At 40.5% G+C, this 24,432-nt stretch overlaps 2 protein-coding genes and 1 long non-coding RNA gene across 3 annotated transcripts in view; 2 read left to right on the top strand and 1 right to left on the bottom strand.

Annotated features, from left to right (window-relative positions):
* DNAH6 (dynein axonemal heavy chain 6) overlaps positions 1-24,432 on the top strand; it is a 279,939-nt gene that overhangs the window by 143,689 nt on the left and 111,818 nt on the right. The window contains exons 40-46 of the mRNA XM_055540370.1: positions 2,078-2,235; positions 5,881-6,012; positions 9,697-9,868; positions 10,784-10,930; positions 11,544-11,617; positions 13,641-13,795; positions 23,109-23,340. Of these exons, the coding sequence (XP_055396345.1) occupies positions 2,078-2,235; positions 5,881-6,012; positions 9,697-9,868; positions 10,784-10,930; positions 11,544-11,617; positions 13,641-13,795; positions 23,109-23,340 (1,070 nt within the window). The remainder of the gene's footprint in view (positions 1-2,077; positions 2,236-5,880; positions 6,013-9,696; positions 9,869-10,783; positions 10,931-11,543; positions 11,618-13,640; positions 13,796-23,108; positions 23,341-24,432) is intronic.
* LOC129623199 (uncharacterized) overlaps positions 1-24,432 on the bottom strand; it is a 31,116-nt gene that overhangs the window by 5,071 nt on the left and 1,613 nt on the right. The window lies entirely within an intron of this gene.
* The window catches only part of TMSB10 (thymosin beta 10), a 225,675-nt gene continuing 217,703 nt past the window's right edge, over positions 16,461-24,432 (top strand). Inside the window, exon 1 of the mRNA XM_055540371.1 lies at positions 16,461-16,465. The gene's annotated coding sequence lies outside the window, so the exon portion shown is untranslated. The remainder of the gene's footprint in view (positions 16,466-24,432) is intronic.

Here is a 24,432-nt window from a genome sequence, read left to right as displayed (position 1 = left end):
TAAAGACTTTTATAAAAAGCTCTTCCTCTCCTCTGTTTTAAGCCAGGTTTGTGGCTGGAGGTGCTGGAGGCAAAGAGGGGCATAGGTGCTCTTTTACTCTTCCCACCCTGCTCTAGTGTATCGGGACGGGAGGAAAAGGGAAGGACAAGGTTCTCTGTAAGTGTGGGTTGTCTTTGCTTCTCTGCTGGCCAGACAGCTGTCCACACCCTTGGTGTGACACACTTCCAGGAGCAGGCCCTCTGAAGGATTCCTGAAAGAACTGTATGCAGGCCAAGCCCTGACCTCCCCACTGGAGGCTTCCCTGACCTCCCCACTGGAAGGTTCCCCTGACCTCCACAATGGAAGGTTCCCCTGACCTCCCCAGTGGAAGGTTCCCCTGACCTCCACAATGGAAGGTTCCCCTGACCTCTGCATTGGAAGGTTCCCTGACCTCCTCCCCAATGGAAGATTCCCTGACCTCTCCATTGAAAAGTTCTCTGTTGGCAACGAGTCTCAGCCCCACCCCGTCCCACCCTCCTGAGGCACATCCTGTAGCCTCTTGTGCTATGGTCCGCTTGCCCAGCCCACAGCCCTCCTGGGTGGAGCACTAGGCCAAGCTCAGGCCCAGCTGCCCTCCTCATGCCATCATCTCACAGGCCTTGCTGTGCCAGCTGCTCTACCAACCCCTTTTTGCTCCTCCTTTCCTGCTCAAGTAGATGCAGGGCAATAGATGCCAGTCTTTCTGGTGGGGTCCCCAAATTTTTATGAATGATTTTCTTAGAACCCTTCCCTACCCCTGACCTGCTACTTGACTTCCAGAGGCCAGAAAATGAAGTGAGGCCATGGGATTTGCCTTATTTTCTTTGCAGTTGTCACTGATGCCAGATACCGGCATGGGTGGAGTCACTTCCTCTGCTTAAGTTGTTCTCTTTTCTCTGTTTATCACTTTTTTTTTTTCTGAATGTACATATTGACTCTCTTTAGGTTAAATGTGACATTGTACAGCTCCAGTGGATTTCCCTTTAATGTAGTTTGTTGTTGTTCAATTACTCAGTCATGTCCGACTCTTTGCAACCCCATGGACTGCGGCATGCTAGGCTTCCTTGTCCTTCACTATCCCTGTTTTGATGTTATAAAGGTGCTTTTGAAAATCCAGCCATGCTTTCCCTATAGAGGGTAGTGGGATGGCATTTATGTAAGGAAACCTGGAGATTTGTCTGCTTCCTAGTGTGAAAACGAAATGACCTTCTTCACTCCGTGTCCAGGCTGTACAGTTAGTGAGGACGGTTGGGAGTGGTTGGGGTTAAGGAAGGTCACCCGAAATGCTGGCATCATCCTGCACCGGGATGGTGAGAGTGAGTGCTGTGCTTAGGACGCACTTCATTTCCTAAGCTGGAGGTTCTTAACCTAGAATTAAAAATCATATCTGGGAAAGTACTCATGCATTTTCTAAGAAGGCCTGCAACTTTCAGCATATTTTCCAAAGGATTCAAGCAATCAAAAAGGATCCCTCAACACTGTAAGTCAATTATGTATGCTCAGTTGCTCAGTCATGTCTAACTCTGCGACCCCATGGACTGTAACCTGCCAGGCTCCTCTGTCCATGGGATTCCCAGGCAAAAGTACTGGAGTGAGTTGCCATTTTGGTGAGGGACCATCTGATAATGTGGGTATCCTGGCTGAGTCTATAACTCCCTGTCAGAGCCTGGATGGGCCCAGAGGGAGGACTTTCCTCCTCAACTCAGAATTCCCCTAGGGCCCTCCTCACACTTAAGAGCTGAGCTCATTATGACCTGCATAGTGTACATTGAGTCCAAAGCCTTACCTAAGCTTTGTCTTATGTTTTGAAAGTTTCAAAAGTGAGTCATTCATTTGTGTCCAACTCTTTGTGACCCCATGGTCATTAGCCTGCTAGGCTCCTCTGTCCATGGAATTCTCCAGGCAAGAATACTGGAGTGGGTTGCCATTCCCTTCTCCAGGGGCTCTTCCCAACCCAGGAATCGAACCTGGGTCTCCTGCGTTGCAGGCAGACTCTTTACCATCTGAGCCACCTTACTGAAGACAAATCATAATTCTTAAACTCATTTTCTTTCCCTAGGAGCACCAGGAAACAAACGAGTTGTGATTTTTGTTGACGACCTAAACATGCCCAGGCTGGATCGCTATGGCTCTCAGCCTCCCATTGAATTACTTCGGCAATATCAAGATTTTGGTGGATTTTATGACAGAAACAAACTCTTTTGGAAAGATATACAGGTTACTTTAGGTTTTAAATGACTTTGTGTGTCTCCATGTAAATGAAATGTGGTGGACTCATTTGTTAGAGTTGCCATAACTAAGTACCATAGACTGGGTAACTCAAACTGTAGAAATTTATTTTCTCCCAGTTCTAGAAGAGGGAAGCCCAAGGTCAAGATATCAGGAGGGTTGCTTTATTCTGTGGCTTCTCTCCTTGGTTTACAGATGGCCGTGTTCTCCCTATGTCTTCTTATGATTTTCTCCCTGTGTCCATCTTTGTTCAAATCGTCTCTTCTTATAAGGAGACATCAATCACATTGGATTAAGCCCATCCTAATGACTTCCTCTTAACTAAGTTACTTCTTTAAATACCCATCTCCAAATATAGTCAGATTGTGGATACTAGGAATTAAGGCTTCAGCCAAAAGGAGGTTCAGTTCAGTTCAGTTCAGTTCAGTCACTCAGTCCTGTCTGACTCTTTGCGACCCCATGAACTGCAGCATGCCAGGCTTCTCTGTCCATCACTAACTCCTGGAACTAGCTCAAACTCATGTCCATTGAGTCGGTGATGCCATCCAACCATCTCATCCTCCGTCATCCCCCTCTCCTCCCACCTTCACTCTTTCCCAGCATCAGAGTCTTTTCAAATGAGTTAGTTGTTTGCATCAGCTGGCCAAAATATTGGAGTTTCAGCTTCAGCATCAGTCCTTCCAATGAACACCCAGGACTGATCTCCTTTAGCATGGACTGGTTTGATCTCCTTGTAGTCCAATGGACTCTCCAGAGTCTTCTCCAACACCACAGTTCAAAAGCATCAATTCTTCATCACTCAGCTTTCTTTATAGTCCAACTCTCACATCCATACATGACTACTAGAAAAACCATAGCTTTGACTAGACAGACCTTTATTGGCAAAGTAATGTCTCTGCTTTTTAATATGTTGTCTAGGTTGTTCATAGCTTTCCTTCCAAAGAGCAAGCATCTTTTAATTTCATGGCTGAAGTCACCATCTGCAGTGATTTTGGAGACCAAAAAAATAAAGTCTCTCACTGTTTCCATTGTTTTCCCATCTATTTGCCATGAAGTGATGGGACTGGATGCCATGATCTTAGTTTTCTGAATGTTGAGCTTTAAGCCAACTTTTACCTCTCCTCTTTCACTTTCATCAAGAGGCTCTTTAGTTCTTCTTCACTTTCTGCCATAAGGATGGTGTCATCTGCATATCTGAGGTTATTGATATTTCTACCGGAAATCTTGATTCCAGCTTGTGCTTCATCCAGACTGGCATTTCGCATGATGTACTCTGCATGTAAGTTAAATAAGCAAGGTGACAATGTACAGCCTTGATGTACTGCTTTCCTGATTTGGAACCAGTCTGTTGTTCCATGTCCAGTTCTAACTGTTGCTTCCTGACCTGCATACAGATTTCTCAGGTGGTCTGGTATCCTTTAAGAATTTTCCACAGTTTGTTGCGATCCACACAATCAAAGGCTTTGGTGTAGTCAATAAAGCAGAAGTAGATGTTTTTCTGGAACTCTCTTGCTTTTTCAATGATCCAACGGATGTTGGCAATTTGATCTCTGGTTCCTTTGCCTTTTCTAAATCCACCTTGAACATCTGAAAGTTCATGGTTCATGTACTGTTGAAGCCTGGCTTGGAGAATTTTGAGCACATGATTGGCCAAAAGGAGATGGAGACACTCAGCCCATGGCTAATGGCTTTGGTGTTTCTTATATGTGTACTCAGTTGCTCAGTCACGTCCAACTCTTTGCCACCCCATGGACGTTGCCTGCCAGGCTCCTCTGTCCATGGGATTTTCCAGGCAAGAATACTGGTATGGGTAACCATTTCCTTCTTCAAGAGATCTTCCCAACCCAAGGATGGAACCCATGTTTCTTGCATCTCCTCCATTGGCAGGAAGATTCTTTACCACTGCACCATGTGGAGTTAAGTCTTTAGCACATGAGTGGTGGAAAGGAGGTACAGACAAACACATAAGTCAGCCCATGACATATGGCTTTAATGTTCCTATGTGTGACTTCATTCAATCTATACTGAGTTCAATCTATATGAGTTCAATCTATATGAGTTCGCGCCATGCTTGACTCATGAGATTTATAGACAAGTGTGACAGCCCTGGCCTCCTTAGCTTCAGAAGATAGAAGAGCATGTGTTGTAATGCAGGGTTATATAATGTGGAGAGAGACTGGAGGGAGGCAGGAGTGGGCAGTGGGTTGATGATCAGAGAATCTTTCCTGCTTGGGGCTGGTGCACTGGGACGACCCAGAGGGATGGAATGGGGAGGGAGGAGGGAGGAGGGTTCAGGATGGGGAACACATGTATACCTGTGGTGGATTCATTTTGATATTTGGCAAAACTAATACAGTTATGTAAAGTTTAAAAATAAAATAAAATTAAAAAAAAAAAAAAAAAAAGAGAATCTTTCCCAGAAGAGGTGATATCAGAACAGGATTTTGCAGGCAAGGCAGGCCAAACCAAGGAAAGGGAGCTATTTGCATCTCAAAGCAGATAGTTTGGAACACTACTTGTAGGGTGTAGAAGACTACTTGCAGGGTGTGGAATGTGGGCACCAAAGCAACAGGAGAATCAGAAGTCAGACTGGGGGATCATAGTGCCATGAAGAAGAATGTAGATTTATTGTCTAAGACAGGGGTCCCCAACCTCCAGGATCTAATGCCTGATGATCTGATGTGGAGCTCATGTAATAATAATAGAAATTAACTGCACAGTAAATGTTATGCTCTTGAATCATCCAAAAACCATCCCCCCACATTGTAGGTGGAAAAATTGTCTTCCACAAAACTGGTCCCTGGTGCCAAAAAGGTTGGGGACCACTGGTGTAAGTCATGGGGAGCCTCTGAGGAAGCATTATAGAAAGATCCCCTTAGCTTCAGGGAAGGTGTAGACTAGAGAGGAGGCAAGATCAGAGGCCTCTGTGATATCAGAGGCTCGCAGGAACCTAGCTCTGTTTTTCCCCTAGGAGCAATGGTTCAGCGTGTATTAATTCAGTGTTCCTGGTGATTTTATAGAACATAACTACCAAAAATAATAAGAATTGACTCTTCTTACCATTTGTTGAATGAATGTACTTTAACCTAAGGTAAAAATTCTTACAATTTTTTAAAATTCAATTTTTACATAGGAGTTTTTCTACAAGGTCAGTGAGTTAGCTGAAGGACCTTGAGTAACTTATTTAACCATCTGGGGCCTTGATTTTTTTTTTCATCTATAAAGTGGAGGTAACAACAGTGATCTCCTAAGGTGGTTGTGAGAATTAAGTTAGATAAAGTGCAGGAAAATGCAAGACAATATTATCCTATGATGATGTTGTTGTTGTTTAGTCACTAAGTCCTGTCCAACTGTTTTGCAACCCCATGGACTGTGGCTCACCAGATTCCTCTGTCCATAGGATTTCCCAGGCAAGAATACTGGAGTGGGTTGTCATTTCCTTCTCCATGGGATCTTCCTAACCCAGGAATCAAAGCCAGGTCCCCTGCACTGGCAGGCGGATTCTTTACCACTGAGCTACCAGGATGTCCTGTGATAGGTCCTCCAAAAATGTTGGTTGAGTCCTGCCATTGGGATGGGTAGATCTCATCTGCATCGTTGCTGGGTGACCCAAGTGGATTTCTCTCCATACAGGACGTAACAATCGTATCAGCATGTGCACCTCCAGGTGGTGGCCGCAACCCTGTGACCCCTCGCTTCATCCGGCACTTCAGCATGCTCTGCCTCCCAATGCCCTCAGAGCACAGTCTGAAACAGATTTTTCAGGTGAATGTGGATTCCAATCTGGGCACAAAGGGTAAAGAAAAATTATTTGTTCCAAGGCTCACACAATCAGCACAGCCTGTTGTGTTTCTAGGGAGCCCATCCATTCTTGCCTGATCAGAAACCAGGTAAACACAGGGGCATCTGGGCAGTAGTTGATAGGCATTTGCATCATGACCTTCTGTGTTTACAGTCTCAGAGGTAGTCTTATAAATGAGGAAAGAGAGTCAGAACACCTCCCATACCTCTAAGAAAGGCTGTATTCTGGGCCCTTGACTCTCAGGAGATATCATTCCCACCTAGCTCCCACCTCAGTGCTCATCTCCTCCCTGACCACCATGTCTGTGTCCACTTGCCCAGCAAACGCCAGCCCCAATAACCAGCGAGTTCAAGCTCAGCATACCTAACCCAGAATTCATCACCCCTGCCGCCCCCACCCTCCCAAGAGAAACAACCACCGGTATTTCTTCCATCTGTACAAACTTCCCCAGGAGACCACTTCTTTGTCCTTTAAAGGGGGTAAGTAACTGTGTCTGCCCTGTAAGTGTTCAGCAGAAGTGTTCATTAAGTGCACGGCATTATTCTGAATAGAACGATGAGAGACCTTAAAGCAGCATGACCAAGCTGAGTATGTCATGCCAACTATTAATAGCAAATATGCTTAGAGGAGACTGCCAGTGAGCCGAGTCCTGCAGGGTTAAATTGACAGAGAGGATCAGAAACACGAGGGTGAATGTGGTCACAGAGGCCAGAAGTGGTAATGTGGGCATCCAGGTAAGTTAAGACAGGTGACTGGTCAGGAGAAACTGGCTTTGGTGACCATCGCCCAGGAGTCAGAGGCAGTGATACTGGCATTAACCAGCCTCTACATTTACCAGCATCTTCCTCTCCTTCCAATGGGGCCTTCTTAGAGGAGAGAAAGGACCAGACCCGGCACATACACACAGTTTATAGAAAGTAGTTTTCATATTGAAATAACTTACATCTGTGGGAAAATATTTTTTAATAAATTTGAAGTCATTCCAATAAGCTGTGTAGGATCTAAGGCCAAAAGGATACATGAGAAATGCCACATTTGGAAAAACTTTTAGAGAGTACTTTAGAATAGGAGAGGATGGGAGCTTATCTCCCATAATTAAGCAACAAGTAAAAAAGGTGACAAGAAGCAGGTAACAGGGACCAATACAGGTATTAGGAGACTTTTTAACCCCCTCTTTTTATTGAGTACTTTTCTGTATGTATTCTAAAGTCTGAAATGAGTGATTCACAACCATGCTGTCCTAACACACCCTTGTGATGTGATCAGTGGTGAGGGAATGTCCCAAGTAACTTATGCCTGATGATAAAGTACTGAATTTGCAAATTGTTTTACATTTTAATAAATTCAAGCAATTCAGAGTTATCCCAACAACAACAACAACAAAAATGGCATTCTTAACTCATTCCAAAATGCTTTCTTGGGTGGGAAGAAGAAAATAGAGTCTGGCTCCTGGAAATCAAATTGATCTGAACCCTCAGCCTCCTGCCTCTGCCTGTAGGAATGTTACATCCACAGAAATATGTCACTTACAGGAACATCATGCAGCAAATTTGTCACAGCTGAAAATGAGCAGCAATTACTTCTTCCTACTGAGACTTAGAGGCTAGTATTTAAAACTCGCACTAACCAAGGCCACAATGGAAATGCAAAGCAGCAAAACTGAGATTCTGGGGGCCACTAAGTTGGACTGTATTCACATGGGAACATGTGTTTTCCTCATTACCAGAATGGACTGGATATTTTATCTGTAGAAGAAAGGACTTGGATTCCAAGCTTTCTTTTTAATCACAGCCCATCTAAGCAGAGTTCAAGAGTTCACAGTCCACCTTTCCTGTCCTTTGTGTGGAGGAGAAGGAACTTGGGGATAAACAAGAATTGAAAAAAGCAAAATCAACAAGTAAAAGTAAATTTGTTGATAGCAACACAAATAAACTGATTTATGTTTACTACATAAAAGAAACCTATGAGTCTACATAGTATATGTATACATATATGATATGTAATATGCTTATATTTATAATGTTTTTAATCATCTCTTAGTTCTAAAACAATCGGTAATATCACTACTTTCTTGAGAGTCTATTTTAAGTTAGTTAAACAACACATACATGCGGGTAGAGTCCCATTAACAATGGGTCACAATTTGGATTATGTACAGTTGTAGGTGAATCAAGAACCACAGTTCACACACATTTTAGTTGTTTATCTGCTGGAACTTTTTGTGCAAAAATATGCATCACTATATATTCTGAAGGTAAATTGAATAGTATACAACAAATTAAATTGATAATGTCACTAAATTAGATGTAAATTCTTTTTTCTTTTCTTTTTTTTTTGGCCACTTGGCATCTGGGATCTTAGTTCCCTAACCAGGAATTAAACCCACACCCCCTGCACTGGAAATGCAGGGTCTTAACCACTGAACCATCAGGGAGGTCCCTGAACTTAGTTGTAAATTCTAATTAGAAAGATATAACACTAGTGATTAAAAGCCATGATCAACTCCATAAAACATTACTAATGTCCTCATGACAAAGCCATCTTTCCTTAAACTGTGGAAATTCTGTCTTTGTCTTGTATGAATATTCTCAGTAAAACTTTTAAAAGTTGGCAAACATGTCATATAAGCCAGATCTTTGGACAGAATACCAAGCTGTGATCCTCAGTAAACTCGATAGCCACCTGATAGTTTTAATTTATGAATATCAGTTTAATAGCCCTTCATTCATTCACTAAAGAAATACTTGATGAGTATCAACCATGCACCAGATGTTGGTACATCACTTTAAGCAAAACAGATGCCACCCCTGTCCTCATAGATCTTCTACCATAGAGACAGATAATATAGATAAATGAACTAACATATATGTATAACTATACTTGCATATATACAACTATGTTTGTATGTAAAATACTATATTTGTATACATACAACTGTTGTTCTTGTTCAGTCGCTAAGTCATGTCCTACTATTTGCAACCCATGAACTGCAGCACCCCAGGCTTCCCTGTCCTTCACTGTCTCCCGGAGTTTGCTCAAACTCATGTCCATCGAGTCAGTGAAAGTGAAAGAGAAGTTGCTCAGTCGTGTCCAACTCTTTGTGACCCCATGGACTGTAGCCTGCCAAGCTCCTCCATCCATGAGATTTTCCAGGCAAGAATACTGGAATGGGCTGCCATTTCCTTCTCCAGAGGATCTTCCTACTGCAGATAGGACTGCAGTAGGACTTTATTGTTTATCTCTTTTGTAGACAGTAATTCGTATATACTGATCCCAAGTGCCTGATTTGTGAAAAGTGTTAGTTGCTCGGTCGTGTCCAACACTTTGCAACCCTGAACTGTAGCCCACTAGACTCCTCTGTCTCTGGAATTCTCCAGGCAAGAATACTAGATTGGGTAGCCATTCCCTTCTCCAGTGGATCGTCCCAACCCAGGGATCAAACCCAGGTCTCCTGCACTGCAGGCGAATTCTTTACTGTCTGAGCCACCAGGGAAGCCCAAATGCCTATTTTACCCCTTTCCCCAGAAAAGAAGACTTTTAACACCCACATGTCCTTGCACTGGAATTTGATCAGGTCTGGAGTACTTGAAAGATAAAATTTTGGTTAAAAACATTCCAACCCTCTTATATTACATTTCTGGTTCTAGGCCATCTTAAACGGCTTCCTGAATGACTTCACACCAGCTGTAAAGCAAACTGCATCCAACATTGTGGAAGCCTCAGTTGAAATCTACAACAGGATGAGTGTTGATCTTCTGCCAACACCAGCCAAGTCTCATTACGTCTTTAACTTGAGGGATTTATCTAAATGTGTGCAAGGTAGTGTATGGAACTCTCGTTCCCTGGCCTGCACCCTCCTTCCATTTCCATTCACCCACACATCCCTGTGTAAAAGTGTATGTACATGGGTGTCTGAGATTTGCCTGGAAATTCCATTATAGTATCCCTGGTTTCGTCACCCTCCACCCCCACCCTTCACTGACTGCTTCACAACTTTCCTCAAACCACCATCCCATTTCTCACTCCCAGCTGGTGGCCTGTCTTCTTTTTCACTGAAGAAAAAAAAATAGAATCAAACCAGAAGGGGCTCCTTTTCCAAATCTCCCAGACACCCTGCCCCTGCCTTCTCTCCCACTGCAGTGGTTCAGCTGTCCCTGCACCTAATATATGCCACAGCCTCCATGGTACTGAACCCATCCCGTCCTGCTGACTCGAGGATTTTGCTTTATGTGTCCCCCTTCTCTTCTGCATTGTCAGTGCTTCTTCTTCTGTCAGATCATCCCTAACAGCAAACGATTCTGCTATAACACCTCCCGTCTTAAAAGACACAATTCTCATGGGACTTCCCTGAATGTCCAATGGTTAAGACTCTGCCTTCCAGTGCAGGGAGTATGAGTCCTATCCCTGGTCGAGGAACTAAGATTCCACATGCCACAGTGGTGTGGCCAAAATGTTTTAAAAAATAAAATAAGCTACGAAGATATTAAAAATAATAATGATAGTTCTCTTTAGGCCCCCATATCCCCCTTCTGCTGCCCTCCTCATTTGCACTGATAATGTGTCCCCAATTTTGCTTTCAAAAAATGAGGTCACAATGACTATATGTATATATCCAACTACCCATTTCCTTTAGTGTGGGATAAAGTTGAACTTACGGATTTTCTCATTAATTAAACTATCACTAGATATTCCACAATTGTAGAGTTTTTCTTTTCTCCCTTTCTGAAAAAACAGGTATTCTTCAGTGTGACCCAGGAACAATAAGAGAAGAAATACAGATCTTCAGACTCTTCTGCCATGAATGTCAAAGAGTCTTCCATGATCGTTTGATTAATAACGAAGATAAGCACTATTTCCATGCTATTTTGACAGAAATGGCCAGTAAATATCAATGTTTATATCAATCTATCCTTCTTTATTTAGTTAGGTTTTTTCAGGGGTTATTTTTAGTGTTTTAGTAGAAAAACAATTGGTTTTCTAATCCTAGCCATTAGATGACCAAGGAGACACAGTTTGGTTTCTAAAATGAGCAAAATAAATTGTAATCATTCATTAGTAAAAGTGGTTTTTTTTGATGACCCACATATATAACAATATGTGAAGTATTATGAAAATCATTTTATTGATATTCAGGAAGGATTAATATTCCTAATTCAGCATAGAATTTTAAGTAGAGGAGGGAAAGTAGAAAACAAACAGTATTTTGTCAGGTAAGAAGCCAGGATACTTCTAAAGTATTTATTTATTAATATGTATTCATATCTGTTATTTAATAAAAATGATTATTAATAGTAAATATTCTTAATCTTAAATTCAAGAGATTATCAATCAAACCAAAGTGGTGTGGTATTAACATGGGCTTTCTCTCAGTTTCATGTGTATTAATTAGGCTTCTAAGTAAAGTACCATGGGTAGTTATTGTGTATATCTTACCATTAATACCCTGCATTCAAGCTAATCATTATATTAAAAATTGATTTTATTTTTTGAATAGACAAACATTTTGGAATTGCTATAGGCCTGGAATATTTTTTGACTAGGCCCATCATATTTGGAGATTTCATTAAGGTAAGTGTGTTGTAGTGACTTGACTACATTTGAAATTTATAAAACATTTACTGTTTTCTAGTTCAAGTTCATATTCTACAGGAGCTTTTCACATGTGAAGATTCAAGACCTAGACTGGGGGTGGGGGGTGGTCAGCAAACTATGGTCCACAGTCCAAATCCACTCACCACTCATTTTTGTAAATGAAGTTCTATAGGAGCACAAGACCCATTTGACTCTGTCTTATTTATCTGATTGCTTTCTAATGACCAGACAGACTGAAGTACTAGCAACAGTTACTATATGACCTGCAAAGCCTAAAATATTTACTGTGTGGCTCTTGAGAGAAAAAGATTGCTGACTTCTGATCTAGTTACATTCATTTTGGTAATAGTGAATCAGAGACTGAATTATCAGGTATTTCATTTGAAAAGAAGCAAAGAAGTTTAGTCTCTTAACTCAGAACTGTTATTCTCTTACCATATTCTATGTAGCTCTTCAGACTCTGCTCAGATATTTCCAGTGATGAGAAGCTAATTAATTAGCAGTTAGCTAGCTAATTAGTTAGCCTTCTTCATTTCAGGGTAGCTCTAATAAGTAGCAAAATTTTCCTTTAACTAAGTGCTTCAGTCCTGGGTGTTCATTGGAAGGATTGATGTTGAAGCTGAAACTCCAATACTTTGGCCACCTGATGCGAAGGGCTAACTCATTTGAAAACACCGGGAAAGATTGAGGGCAGGAGGAGAAGGGGATGACAGAGGATGAGATGGTTGGATGGCAGCACCAACTCAATGGACATGAGTTTGGGTAAACTCCGGGAGTTGGTGATGGACAGGGAGGCCTGGCGAGCTGCAGTTCATGGGCTTGCAAAGAGTTGGACACAACTGAGCAACTGAACTGAAGTGCCTCAAGTCTGTCCCCTCTAATAACATCTACATGTAGGCCCTAATTTTACCTTCTAGACCTACCTAGAATATACTTCCTATAGGTGAATAACCTTATTCTAGCTTAAAAGACTTCTATCTAACTACCGTACCTATGTTGGCAGGTAGCCATCTTGTTTTACCAAGCTGACCCTTGCTTGGGCACACACAACACTACTAGTGTCTCTGAGAAAGCCAGGGCCATGTCTGTTTAGCTCAGCTTAAATCCTGTGTCCTGCACAGAGCTGCAGCAGTGACTCTCAACCAGTGGTGTTTAAACAAATGAATGGATTCATCTTTATAGTATATTTATGCAATACCGCACCACTCTGGTAACCCTAGACAACCAAAAAATGTAATAATAAACAATTTATTCTATGAACTATATATATATTTAATGTTTCTTCTTAAAAGTTTAAAGTTTATTTTCAGGTGATGATTATATTTCCTGTGTGTTTCTAATGGTGGTATTATCAAATGGGAAAATGAAGCAAAGCAAAGAGCAGTTGGACTCTTCTTCCATTGCCTATGTGTATTTTAGTCAAAGATTTCAAAAGAAAATGTCCCCAGGGCAGGTGCTATGGCAAAGACAATAAATTATCAATAGGTCCAAACAGGAACTCAGTGCCCTATAGTTTGTACCGAATATCATTCTCAATGATTTATTGAAACAAATGACTAGTATGTAAAAACTACATATAGTTCTGGCATGATTTTTTAATAAAACAGTCTGCCAAACCTAATTTTCAACCATTTCACTTTTCTGATGTCAACAGCCTAGGAGCAAAACTCTGGTATGAAACCAGAGTTAAGTTAAATGAGAGAGAAATGAGAAATTTTTTTTAATTATTTCTGAACTTTTGTATGAATTTTATTGCAAAGATTATTTGAAATTCCAGTGTCTCACTTGAAGAGGTTGAATTAAATTAATTTTTCAGTTAACCATGAATATCTGAGTTGCTTTAATCCCATTTCCTTCATTTTACAGCCCTGCTAGCATATATAAGCAAATGATTAAATAGAAATAGAAATAATGGCCCCTCCTAAGGTTATGTATATTATATATGTTTATACATCAGAATTGATCCAACTTGGTTCTTTTCCAATAAATCATCTTCTAGTTTGGAGCAGATAGATCTGACCGGATTTATGATGACATGCCTGACATGGAGAAAATTGCAAATGTTCTACAGGACTACCTTGATGATTATAACCTTATAAACCCCAAAGAAGTAAAGCTGGTGTTCTTCCAGGATGCCATAGAGCATGTTTCGAGGTAAAATGCCATCAAGTACCCAATAATGCATTGATCTATTTTCTTTTATGTTAAAAGGTAAGGATTAAGTTATACAAACTCTTAAAATTGACTGCTAGATGGACAAAGGTCTATTACCAAATCTTGCTATAACTTAAAAGTTATTTTTGATATCTTTAAAATATGTATGGCATGAACTTTGTATGCAATCTCAAAAGTCATTATTTTTGCAAAATATTAATAGATTGCTTTTGTTCTGAAAATGTCCTGTCTCATTACAAAACAATTTTTTTAATTTTATTTTATTTTTAAACTTTACATAATTGTATTAGTTTTGCCAAATATCAAAATGAATCCGCCACAGGTATACATGTGTTCCCCATCCTGAACCCTCCTCCCTCCTCCCTCCCCATACCATCCCTCTGGGTCGTCCCAGTGCACCAGCCCCAAGCATCCAGTATCGTGCATCGAACCTGGACTGGTAACTCGTTTCATACATGATATTTTACATGTTTCAATGCCATTCTCCCAAATCTTCCCACCCTCTCCCTCTCCCACAGAGTCCATAAGACTGTTTTATACATCAGTGTCTCTTTTGCTGTCTCGTACACAGGGTTATTGTTACCATCTTTCTAAATTCCATATATATGCATTAGTATACTGTATTGGTGTTTTTCTTTCTGGCTTACTTCACTCTGTATAATAGGCTCCAGTTTCATCCACCTCATTAGAACTGATTCAAATGTATTCTTTTTAATGGCTGAGTAATACTCCATTGTGTATATGTACCATAGCTTTCTTATCCATTCATCTGCTGATGGACATCTAGGTTGCTTCCATGTCCTGGCTATTATAAACAGTGCTGCGATGAACATAAGCAACTCCTACAGCTCAACTCCAGAAAAATAAATGACCCAATCAAAAAATGGGCCAAAGAACTAAATAGACATTTCTCCAAAGAAGACATACAGATGGCTAACAAACACATGAAAAGATGCTCAACATCACTCATTATCAGAGAAATGCAAATCAAAACCACTATGAGGTACCATTTCACACCAGTCAGAATGGCTGCGATCCAAAAGTCTACAAGCAATAAATGCTGGAGAGGGTGTGAAGAAAAGGGAACCCTCTTACACTGTTGGTGGGAATGCAAACTAGTACAGCCACTATGGAGAACAGTGTGGAGATTCCTTAAAAAACTGGAAATAGAACTGCCTTATGATCCAGCAATCCCACTGCTGGGCATACACACTGAGGAAACCAGAAGGGAAAGAGACACGTGTACCCCAATGTTCATCGCAGCACTGTTTATAATAGCCAAAACAATTTTTAAAATCTAAATGTGGTTTACAGAAATATACAGAGTAGCCAGGCTGATTTAACATGCATGCCTAAAGAAATAGGAGATTTTGCTTTGTTTGTAGCAAAACAAGTCAAATGCAAGGACCATAGATTCCATCTGCTTATGAGTCTGACTCATACCCATTGCAGGTATCCTGTGAGGGTCATCCCTGATGTCTAGGTATCGAGTCTGAATATCTGCAGTCCTTGGGGCACACACAACTTTTTGAAGTGGCTCTTGTCCTGTTGAACAATTCTGAAATTGTAAATATGTGTTAAAAATGTTAAAATGACAAGGTTATACTGTATAGCACAGGGACTTATATTCAACATCCTGTGGCAAACCATAATGGAAAAGAATATGAAAAAGAATACATATGTGTGTGTATAACTGAGTCACTTTGCTCTACAGAAGAAATTAACACAAAATTATCAATCAACTGTACTTCAATAAAAAAATTTTTTAAGTGTTGGAATGACCCTTCAAAGGTATGTTAAGATCTGCTCCCCATAACTTCTGATACTCCATCTTCTGGAGCAGTATTAATGATACCAATGGCACTGAGTGTGAATATAAACCATGATATGGAATATCTCATTTAACTTCAGTAACACTTGTCTGTGGCTCAATATCATGATCTTTTTCTAAATATAAGGCTCAGAGAATGTTCCAATGGTCTGATGCTATATAATAATCCACTGTAATACTTAGTAGCTTCATTTTTTTCATTATTTCTCATGGGTCCCAGCCATTCTCCCCTGGGATCTCTCACACAATTGCAATCAGACTCCACCTAGAACACTCTGCCTCCATGTGGAGTCCACTGTCTCTGCGTGGGCATCATGAGAGTGTTGGGACTTCTTACACGGTAACTCAGGGCTCCAAAGGCTTATGCCCCAAAAGACTACCAGGCTGAAGGCAAATGGCCTTTTACAACACAGCCTTGGGAGTTACTCAGCATTGCTTCTGCCATGCTCTATCAGGCCAAAGATTCATACGGATTCACAAGACAGGATCAGAGACTCTACCTGTTCGTAGAGTCAAAGCAAGTAGAATCAGGAACATTACTGCAGCCAGTTTTGGATAATATTGTGTGCCACAGAGAGATTAAGTCAATTGTCCCAAGCCCTCTTGCTGGTGAGTGGCAGGCCGAGGATCATAAGCAGTGTTTTCAGGTTTCCCAGGTGGTTCAGTGGAAGAGAACCTGCCTGCCAATGCAGGAGGAGGGTTGCAAAGATCCCCTGAAGAAGGAAATGGCAACTGGCAAGAAGGAAGTGGCCCACTCCAGTATTCTTGCCTGGAGAATTCCATGGACAGAGGAGCCTGGCCAGCTTTAGTACATGGGGTGCAAAGAGTCAGACACAATTTAGTGACTGAACAACAACAGCCTCTAGCTGGCCAGTGACAGGCTACAGGGATCGTAACCAGTGGTTGGATTCTAGCTTCACTGGTAGATGCCTCAGCCCAAAATGAATCCACTCTTTTCATAACAGTTCCTCCAAATACTTGAAAATCATTACCAAGCTCTTCTTAGCTTCACTTTCTCCAGGCACAATTATCCCAGACTTTTCACTGTTTCCTGTTAGCAATTATTTCCAGTCTTCAACATACTGAGCCCTTTATCATTTTTCAGTGTTTCACTTAACATGTGATACCCAGATTTGATGTAGCATTCTGTGGAATAAGCTGTGCAAAATGTGTGTGAGGGCAAGATTTCCCATAGGCTACTACCATGGAAGACAATTGCTTTGTTTGTTTCCCTTGTCAACTATATTTTACTTTTGGACCGTATTAAGATTGACAAATCTCCAGAATGTTTTTTTCTATAACCATAAGCAAGCCAAGTCTTTTGTGCTTCCCATACTTCTGCTATTTAATTAACTCTAATTCAAAGATTTATGTTCATCACAGCTAAAGGGTTGTAAAATACAATAGTTTATCACTGGGTTGTCAAGATACCACTTGCTTCCCATCTGCCCCCTGCCAAAATACCCACACGCTTTCTCCTAACAACTTTTATTCCCATGGCTCAGGCAGTCCCTAAGCCTGAAAGAAAATAAACTAACAGCGGAATCCTGGTCTGAGAAACTTCATGAAGAATAGACCAGATGATAGGAAAAGTCAGCTTAATTATATTTATAACCTCTTTTACTTTCATGAATGGGAATCACCAGGCTACTTAAAGTTTGCTTAAATTATTACAGAAGAAAATTAAAAACCATTTGTAGAATGGGGGAGATTTGGTTTTCTGGCAAAAAGGACTGCCATGTGAATAACAATGTAGATGTTTTCTCTAAAGAGGATTGGTAGTTAGGAATTAGAGGAAATAAGAGCCTTCAAACACCTACTGCTGATTAGCAATGAACAGGGCTTCCATGGTGGGAAGCAGTCTGGGGGCAAATACCAAATATTCAGTAATATAACAGATAGTACATTTCCATTTGTTAACATTCTAGGCTTTTGTTGCATTGAATAACTGAATAAAAGCTTTCTCAACTCAGAAAAAATTAGAATTGACTTCAGAGCCTATGCTTTCAAAGAGCAGTTTGCATCAGACAATTTATATGTTACATGCCCCCAAAGTTGTCATCACACTCCAAGGATGGTCAAATGGATCTCTCTATAAAGCCATTAACAGGACTTCCCTGGCAGTCCAGTATGCTTAAGACTCCAGGCATACACTGCAGGGAGCATAGGTTTGATTCCTGGTCTGGGAACTAAGATTCCTAATGTTGTGTGTCATGTTATTACTTAAAAAAAAATTTTAAGTAATAATAAAATTAAACAACTAATTAGGAACTGTATCTCTTGCCTCTACAGTAGAGAAAATGTAACTTTGGAAGATTCTCAATGGAGGGAGGTTTTTATCCATTGATATGTAAGTTGACAGAAAAAAATAACACTAGGAAGCAGATGGACAAGCCATTTGTTTTCTCAATCTCAAATGGAAGTAACAAATTACTATAATGTAAAGGAAAAAAGGAAAGAGTAACATAAATGATGCAAGATATTAATAATATTCAATATTTATCCACTGTAGCACCCTGATGCATTATGGGAAAAAATAACAAAACACTGGGACATTGAACCCTCAATTTTATACTCTCAGAGGTAACTGAGGAAATATAAGCGAACAGATGATCTAATGTGTCTTCTGTTAGTTGTATGTTGTGATAGAGACATAGCAGTGGAGATCATACCTGTGGGTCTTAGTTGCTTTGGGGGAGGAATTAGCAAAGGATCTGTCTACTGGAAAAACAAAAAACACTGTGAGAGTTGCAAATTAAGTTTTATCTAGGGAAAAATGAGGACCATAGCCCCAGAGACAGCCTCTCAGATAACTCCAAGGAACTGCTCCAGAGAGGTAGGGGAAAGTCAGTATGTATGTGATTTTAGTGAAGGGGGATACATGCAGTCAGGCACACATTTTGACAGAAGGCTGCTGCTAGTCACAAGGAGCAGATGTCTCCTTTAATGATTTTAGTGCTCTTCTAGATATGAGAAGATATAAGAAATTGCGTTCATAAAATCTCCTGAAAATGGATATCTAAAGCCCTGTCCTACCAGTTTTTCCCAGAGCACAGAGTGCCTCGTTCCTGATTGTAGTGGGAATTTCTAATAATGTACTTTCACAGCCTTGAGAAATTCCACAGAAATAGCACCTGGAAAAATAGCATATATCAAGAAACTGTGTTAATGAGTGTCTTTCATGTTTTTCTTAAGAATAATCTCCTTGTTACAAACCCCAAGGCCAGACCCAGAAGGGAGTCTGACTGGGAGCATGGACCTTGGAACACTGGGTCAGCGTTAGGTATGAACACTGCCTACGCACTTGCTGATTGCTCCCGATACTGTCCCAGAAGGGAACGACCTGGGGTATAAACAAGGAGAGCTGGACTATGTCGATGTAGTGTCTTGGGAAAGATGGATCAAAGAAAGTTTTGTAGTCTGTAATTAGAAATAAAAGCTGCACTCACAGTGGACTCTGCACCTCAGTCCCATAGAGGCTGCAGGTCCCATGGCCCATTGCACAGTTTTAGTGTTCTGTTTTCATTCTCGTCGCTCGCTCCCGGACCTTTAGGGCAACACCTGATCTCCATGCAGAACTCCTTTCAGGGTGTGCTGAAGGTCAGCAATTGCAGTGACAAGTGATTTCATTATTGTAGAACCAGATGGCAAGCATCAGTTTTTAGTTGGCAGTTCCTAAGGAAAGGAGCCACACCTTTTTTTTTTTTTTTTGTAAATAATCAGATGGTAAATATTTTAGGCTCTGCTATAGTCCCTGTCATGCCTACTCAACTCTGCCATTATAACTAGCATGAGAATGTCCATAAAGCATTATTTATCAAAAAAATCACAAAACAAAATGTGGTATAGAGTTTAAGTCCATTTTTGCGAACACACACATACAAGTCAACAGACATAAATTTGTTTATGAAGCACTTACTATAAGCCAAAAGAGGCTTGCTCCTTGGAAGAAAAGCTATGACCAACCTAGACAACATGTTAAAAAGCAGAAACATCACTTTGCTGACAAAGGTCCGTATAGTCAAAGCTATGATTCTTCCAGTAGTCATGTACAGATGTGAGAGCTGGACCATAAAGAATGCTGAGTGCCAAAGTTTTGGTGCTTTCAAACTATGATGCTGGAGAAGACTCTTGAGAGTCCCTTGGACAGCAGGGAGATCAAACCAGTCAATCCTAAAGGAAATCAACCCTGAATATTCATTGGGAGGACTGATGCTGAAGCTCCAATTGGGCCACCTGATGTGAAAAGCCAACCCATTTGAAAAGACCCTAATGCTGGGAACAACTGAGGGCAGGAGGAAAACAGGGTGACAGAGAAGAAGACGGCTGGATGGCATTATCGATTCAAAGGACATGAATTTGAGCAAACTCCGGGAGATGGTGAAGGACAGGGAACCCTGGCATGCTGCAGTTCATGGGGTCGCAAAAAGTCGGACACGACTTAGCAACTGAACAACAAGACCTATGAGCTACACACTACTCCCATGGAGAACAGGACAGCATCCAGACCCTCATGATGGAGTGTACATGTGGTAAAGGGTTAGCAGTGTTTTTTTCCTATCGGTTACAATGATCATATTTTACTTTCTTAATTAAAAAAGTCATAAAGCCATTATCCTTCTCAAATATTTGAACCTTTTTTTTTTTAGTTATCAGCATTATGAATTAGAAATAAATAAACAAGATAGAGGATAGAAAGATGCTTTCCTTAAAAAAAAAAAAACAGACATTGAGAGGGAGAAATTAAACCTTTTACATTTCTCTCATGATTTCCTGGGCTTTCCCCAATGGCTCAGTGGTAAAGAATCTATCTGCAATGCAGGAGTCTCAGGCTAAATCCCTGGGTCAGGAAGATCACCTGGAAGAGGAAATAGCAACTCACTCCATTATTCTTGCCTGGAGAATCCCATGGACAGAAGAGCCTGGTGGGCTACAGTCCAAAGGATCACAAAGAGTCAGACAAGACTAAACACACAACAATATTTCATGATTTTCTAGTTTCTCATGACCCAGTTGGGGCTTCCCTGGTGGCTTAGATGGTAAAGAATCTGCCTGCAATGAAGGAGACCTGGGTTCAATCCCTAGGTTGGAAAGATTACCTGGAGAAAGAAATGGCAAACCACTCCAGTATTCTTGCCTAGAGAATCCCATGGACAGAGAGGAGCCTAGCAAACTATAGTCCAATCTGAGATTTTCAATGATAATTTTTCAAAGAAAGTTTTTACATTTGCAACTTCTTTTTAAGGAGAGTTTACTGACCTTTTAAAATATTTATTTATTTCATTTATCTGGCTCTGTTGGGTCTTAGTTATAGTTTGTGGGCTCTCTCATCGTGTACAGGGTTAGTTGCTCCTCAGCCTGTGGGATCTCAGTTCCCCCACCAGGGACCAAACCTGTGTCCCCTGCATTGCAAGGCAGATTCTCAACCACTGGACCACCAGGGAAGTCCCTACATTTTTATCTTAACAGCAGTGTACTTGACGCTCATACAAACTGCTCACTTTTATACTGACATCCTTTCCCCTTTCTTGAGTGTTTGAATTTTATTCATGCTTCTCTATATACCTCAAGGAACCTTTTAGGATAGGTTTGCAGGTGGTTTATTCTCTGAGAAATAATATGATAGTTTTCCCTCTTAACCACTGTGGAATGGCATCTTGTAAAAGAGATGCTTGAGGCTAGCCTATAATTATTTGACCCCTTAGGAGTAATCTAGTATATCTATTTTTTAGATCCTCACACATTTTTAGTTATGTCTAAAATGTAGATTGCTATTTCATATATTGATTCATGTATGCATGCTAAGTCGAAAGTGTTACTGACTCAGTCATGGTGGACTCTTTACTATCCTGTGGACTGTAGCCCGCCAGGCTCCTCTGTCCATGTGATTCTCCAGGCAAGAATACTGGAGTGGGTAGCCATTCCCTTCTCTAGTGGATCTTCCCAAACCAGGGATCAAACCTGGGTCTTTTGCATTGCAGACAGATTCTTTACAGTCTGAAACACCAGGGAAACCCCCTTGGGAGTAGTCTATTCTATCTACTTTTTAAATGCTTGCAAAATTATGCCTAATATAGATATATAGATTTCTATTTCATATATGCATGCCTGCATCCATTCACCTACACACACACACACACACACACACACACACACACACAGAGTTTATTTTATATTTATATCTCTCTTAGAAAACATTGTGTTTTGCTTCTCTTCTTTGACTTTCTTACCTGACCCTCAGTAACTTCCTCAGATCAATGGGTTCAACTCTGGGGTTTTCTTCTTTTATTTCAACTCTATCCCTTTGTTTCTTCTACAATTCCTATAGTGTGGTCTCTGTGATTCCATTTGTTTCTCCTAGATTTGTCGTCCTTATATTCCATTTTCTCTCGTCATTTTTAATATCATTATCTTTTTTATTTGAGTTCTGGGTAAATGCCTTGAGTTTGTCTTCTACTCCACCCATGCAGTTTTTCACTGTATTCTATTTTCAAGACCCATCTTCCACTGATGTTTTCACTTTGGTAGTCAAGTTTTCCATCTTCAATCAGTTTTTCCTAAACTTGGATTTTCCCCCCCATTTCTGAGTGCTCACTCCAGTATCATGATGGCATTTAAAAAAATCTTTATTGTTAACGTGAATCAGAAATTGTATATAGTAAATCCACTTCAGATTGTTCCTGTTGATCTTTTATTGAGCTGCAGTCTCTCTTCTTATGTTCAATGATTTTTCTGCTTGCTCATCCTTAGAAATAAAGACCTGCTTGCCGATATAATGATTAATGTAAGTCGTGGCCTAAATCAGCCAGCATTCCTGATAAGACCCTTCACACTTTAAAGGAGAAGAGATTTTTTTTTTATTGGAATATAATTGCTTTACAATGTTGTGTTCATTTCTCCTGTACAATGAAGGGAATCAGCTATATGTATTCACATATCCTCTCCCACTTGAACCTCCCTCCAACCCACCCCTCTAGGTCATCATAGAACACCAAGCTGAGATCCCTGTGCTATACAACAGCTTCCCACTAGGTTAACTGTTTCACACATGGTAGTGTATATATGCCAATCCTAATCTCCTAATTCATCCCACCCTCCCCTTCTCTGCCTTTGTCTACATGTCTATTCTGTCTACATTTCTATTCCTGCCCTGCAAATGGGTTCATCTGTGCCATTTTTTTTTATTCCATATGTATGTATTTAATATAGTATATTTGTTTTTCTCAATTTTCATGACCAAGGTCAACAGCCTGTAGGAAATGGACAAGAGATAGCTATAAGGAAACCCCCAGGGCTTTTCTCCCAACCATGAACCTCAGACATACCCTGTTCTTTCCTGTGGCCTTTGGCTGGGGAATAACCCTCCAGCAGCCACTAGCCTTCCACTCTGGGGTGGGGCCTCAGTGCAGAAGCCACATTTGTACCCCATAACTAAACCTTTTTCTGCTTTGTCTCCCACAGGATCGCTCGCATGATTCGTCAGGAAAGAGGCAACGCCCTGCTGGTTGGAGTGGGAGGCACAGGAAAGCAGTCTCTTACAAGGCTCGCAGCTCACATATGTGGTTATAGATGTTTGCAGATTGAGTTGAGCCGGGGGTATAATTATGACAGTTTTCATGAGGACCTGAGGAAGCTGTACAAACTGGCTGGTGTAGAAGACAGGAATATGGTTTTCCTCTTCACAGACACCCAGGTACCTATTTAAATAACCAAAGAGCAAGAACAGGAAAGGGAAAGGCTACCCACTCCAGCGTTCTGGCCTAGAGAATTCCATGGACTGTATAGTCCATGGGGTCACAAAGAGTTGGACACGACTGAGCGACTTTCACACAAAAACAAGAGCAGGAAAAGGACACGTGTTATAATCGCAAGTGTCCTTCGAATAGCTTGTATGAATAATGTAGTTCAGGGAATCTTTCCGTTTAATAACAGAGTTCTTGGAGCTTATAAAATACTACTTCTTTTAACAACTATTACTTCCACCTTTAAATTCTACATAAGAAAATGTAATCAGAGGTTAAGAGCATTAAGAAGGGACTTAACTTAGAGAGGAAGGACGTAGACAGCAGAAGGTGATAAACTATTTCTGTGGAGGTAAATATAAAAAAGTAATTCCCTAAGTGAAATCAATTAGGGAGATATGCTTTACTCAAGAAAAGGAAACAATCATGGCTATATTTTAGTTAAATTAACTTTAAAGTAGGATTACATCCATGTCTACCACAACCAATTTAACTGATTTTGAATTTATTCTCTAATAAAGTGGCTCAACTGCTAAAGAATCCACCTGCAATGTCGAAGACCTGGGTTTGATCCCTGGGTTGGGAAGATCCCCTGGAGAAGGGAAGGGCTACCCACTCCAGTATTCTGGCCTAGAGAATTCCATGGACTGTATAGTCCATGGGGTTACAAAGAGTCAGACACAACTGAGTGACTTTCACTTCACTTCACTTCATTTTCTACATTGATTACACTTTGGTATTTTAATATCAGGGAAAATAAATAACTAATAAGGACTTACTGTACAGTACAGGGAACTCTACTCAATACTCTATAATAGCCTATATGGAAAAGAATCTAAAAAAAGAGTAGATAAGTATATGTATAACTGATTCACTTTGTTTTACATCTGAAACTAACACAACATTTTAAATCAGCTATACTCCAATAAAAAATTTTAATACATATATATAAATTTTTTCATTAAAATTTTCTAAAAACAGAAATCAGCCAAAGAATAAATGATAAATCTGACACATAAATATTTTAACTTCATTTTAGTTTC

This window comes from Bubalus kerabau, chromosome 11, assembly GCF_029407905.1.
Source record: "Bubalus kerabau isolate K-KA32 ecotype Philippines breed swamp buffalo chromosome 11, PCC_UOA_SB_1v2, whole genome shotgun sequence".
Taxonomy (NCBI): domain Eukaryota; kingdom Metazoa; phylum Chordata; class Mammalia; order Artiodactyla; family Bovidae; genus Bubalus; species Bubalus kerabau.
Note: the sequence above shows the minus strand (reverse complement) of the source record. Positions and strands in the feature narration are given on the sequence as shown.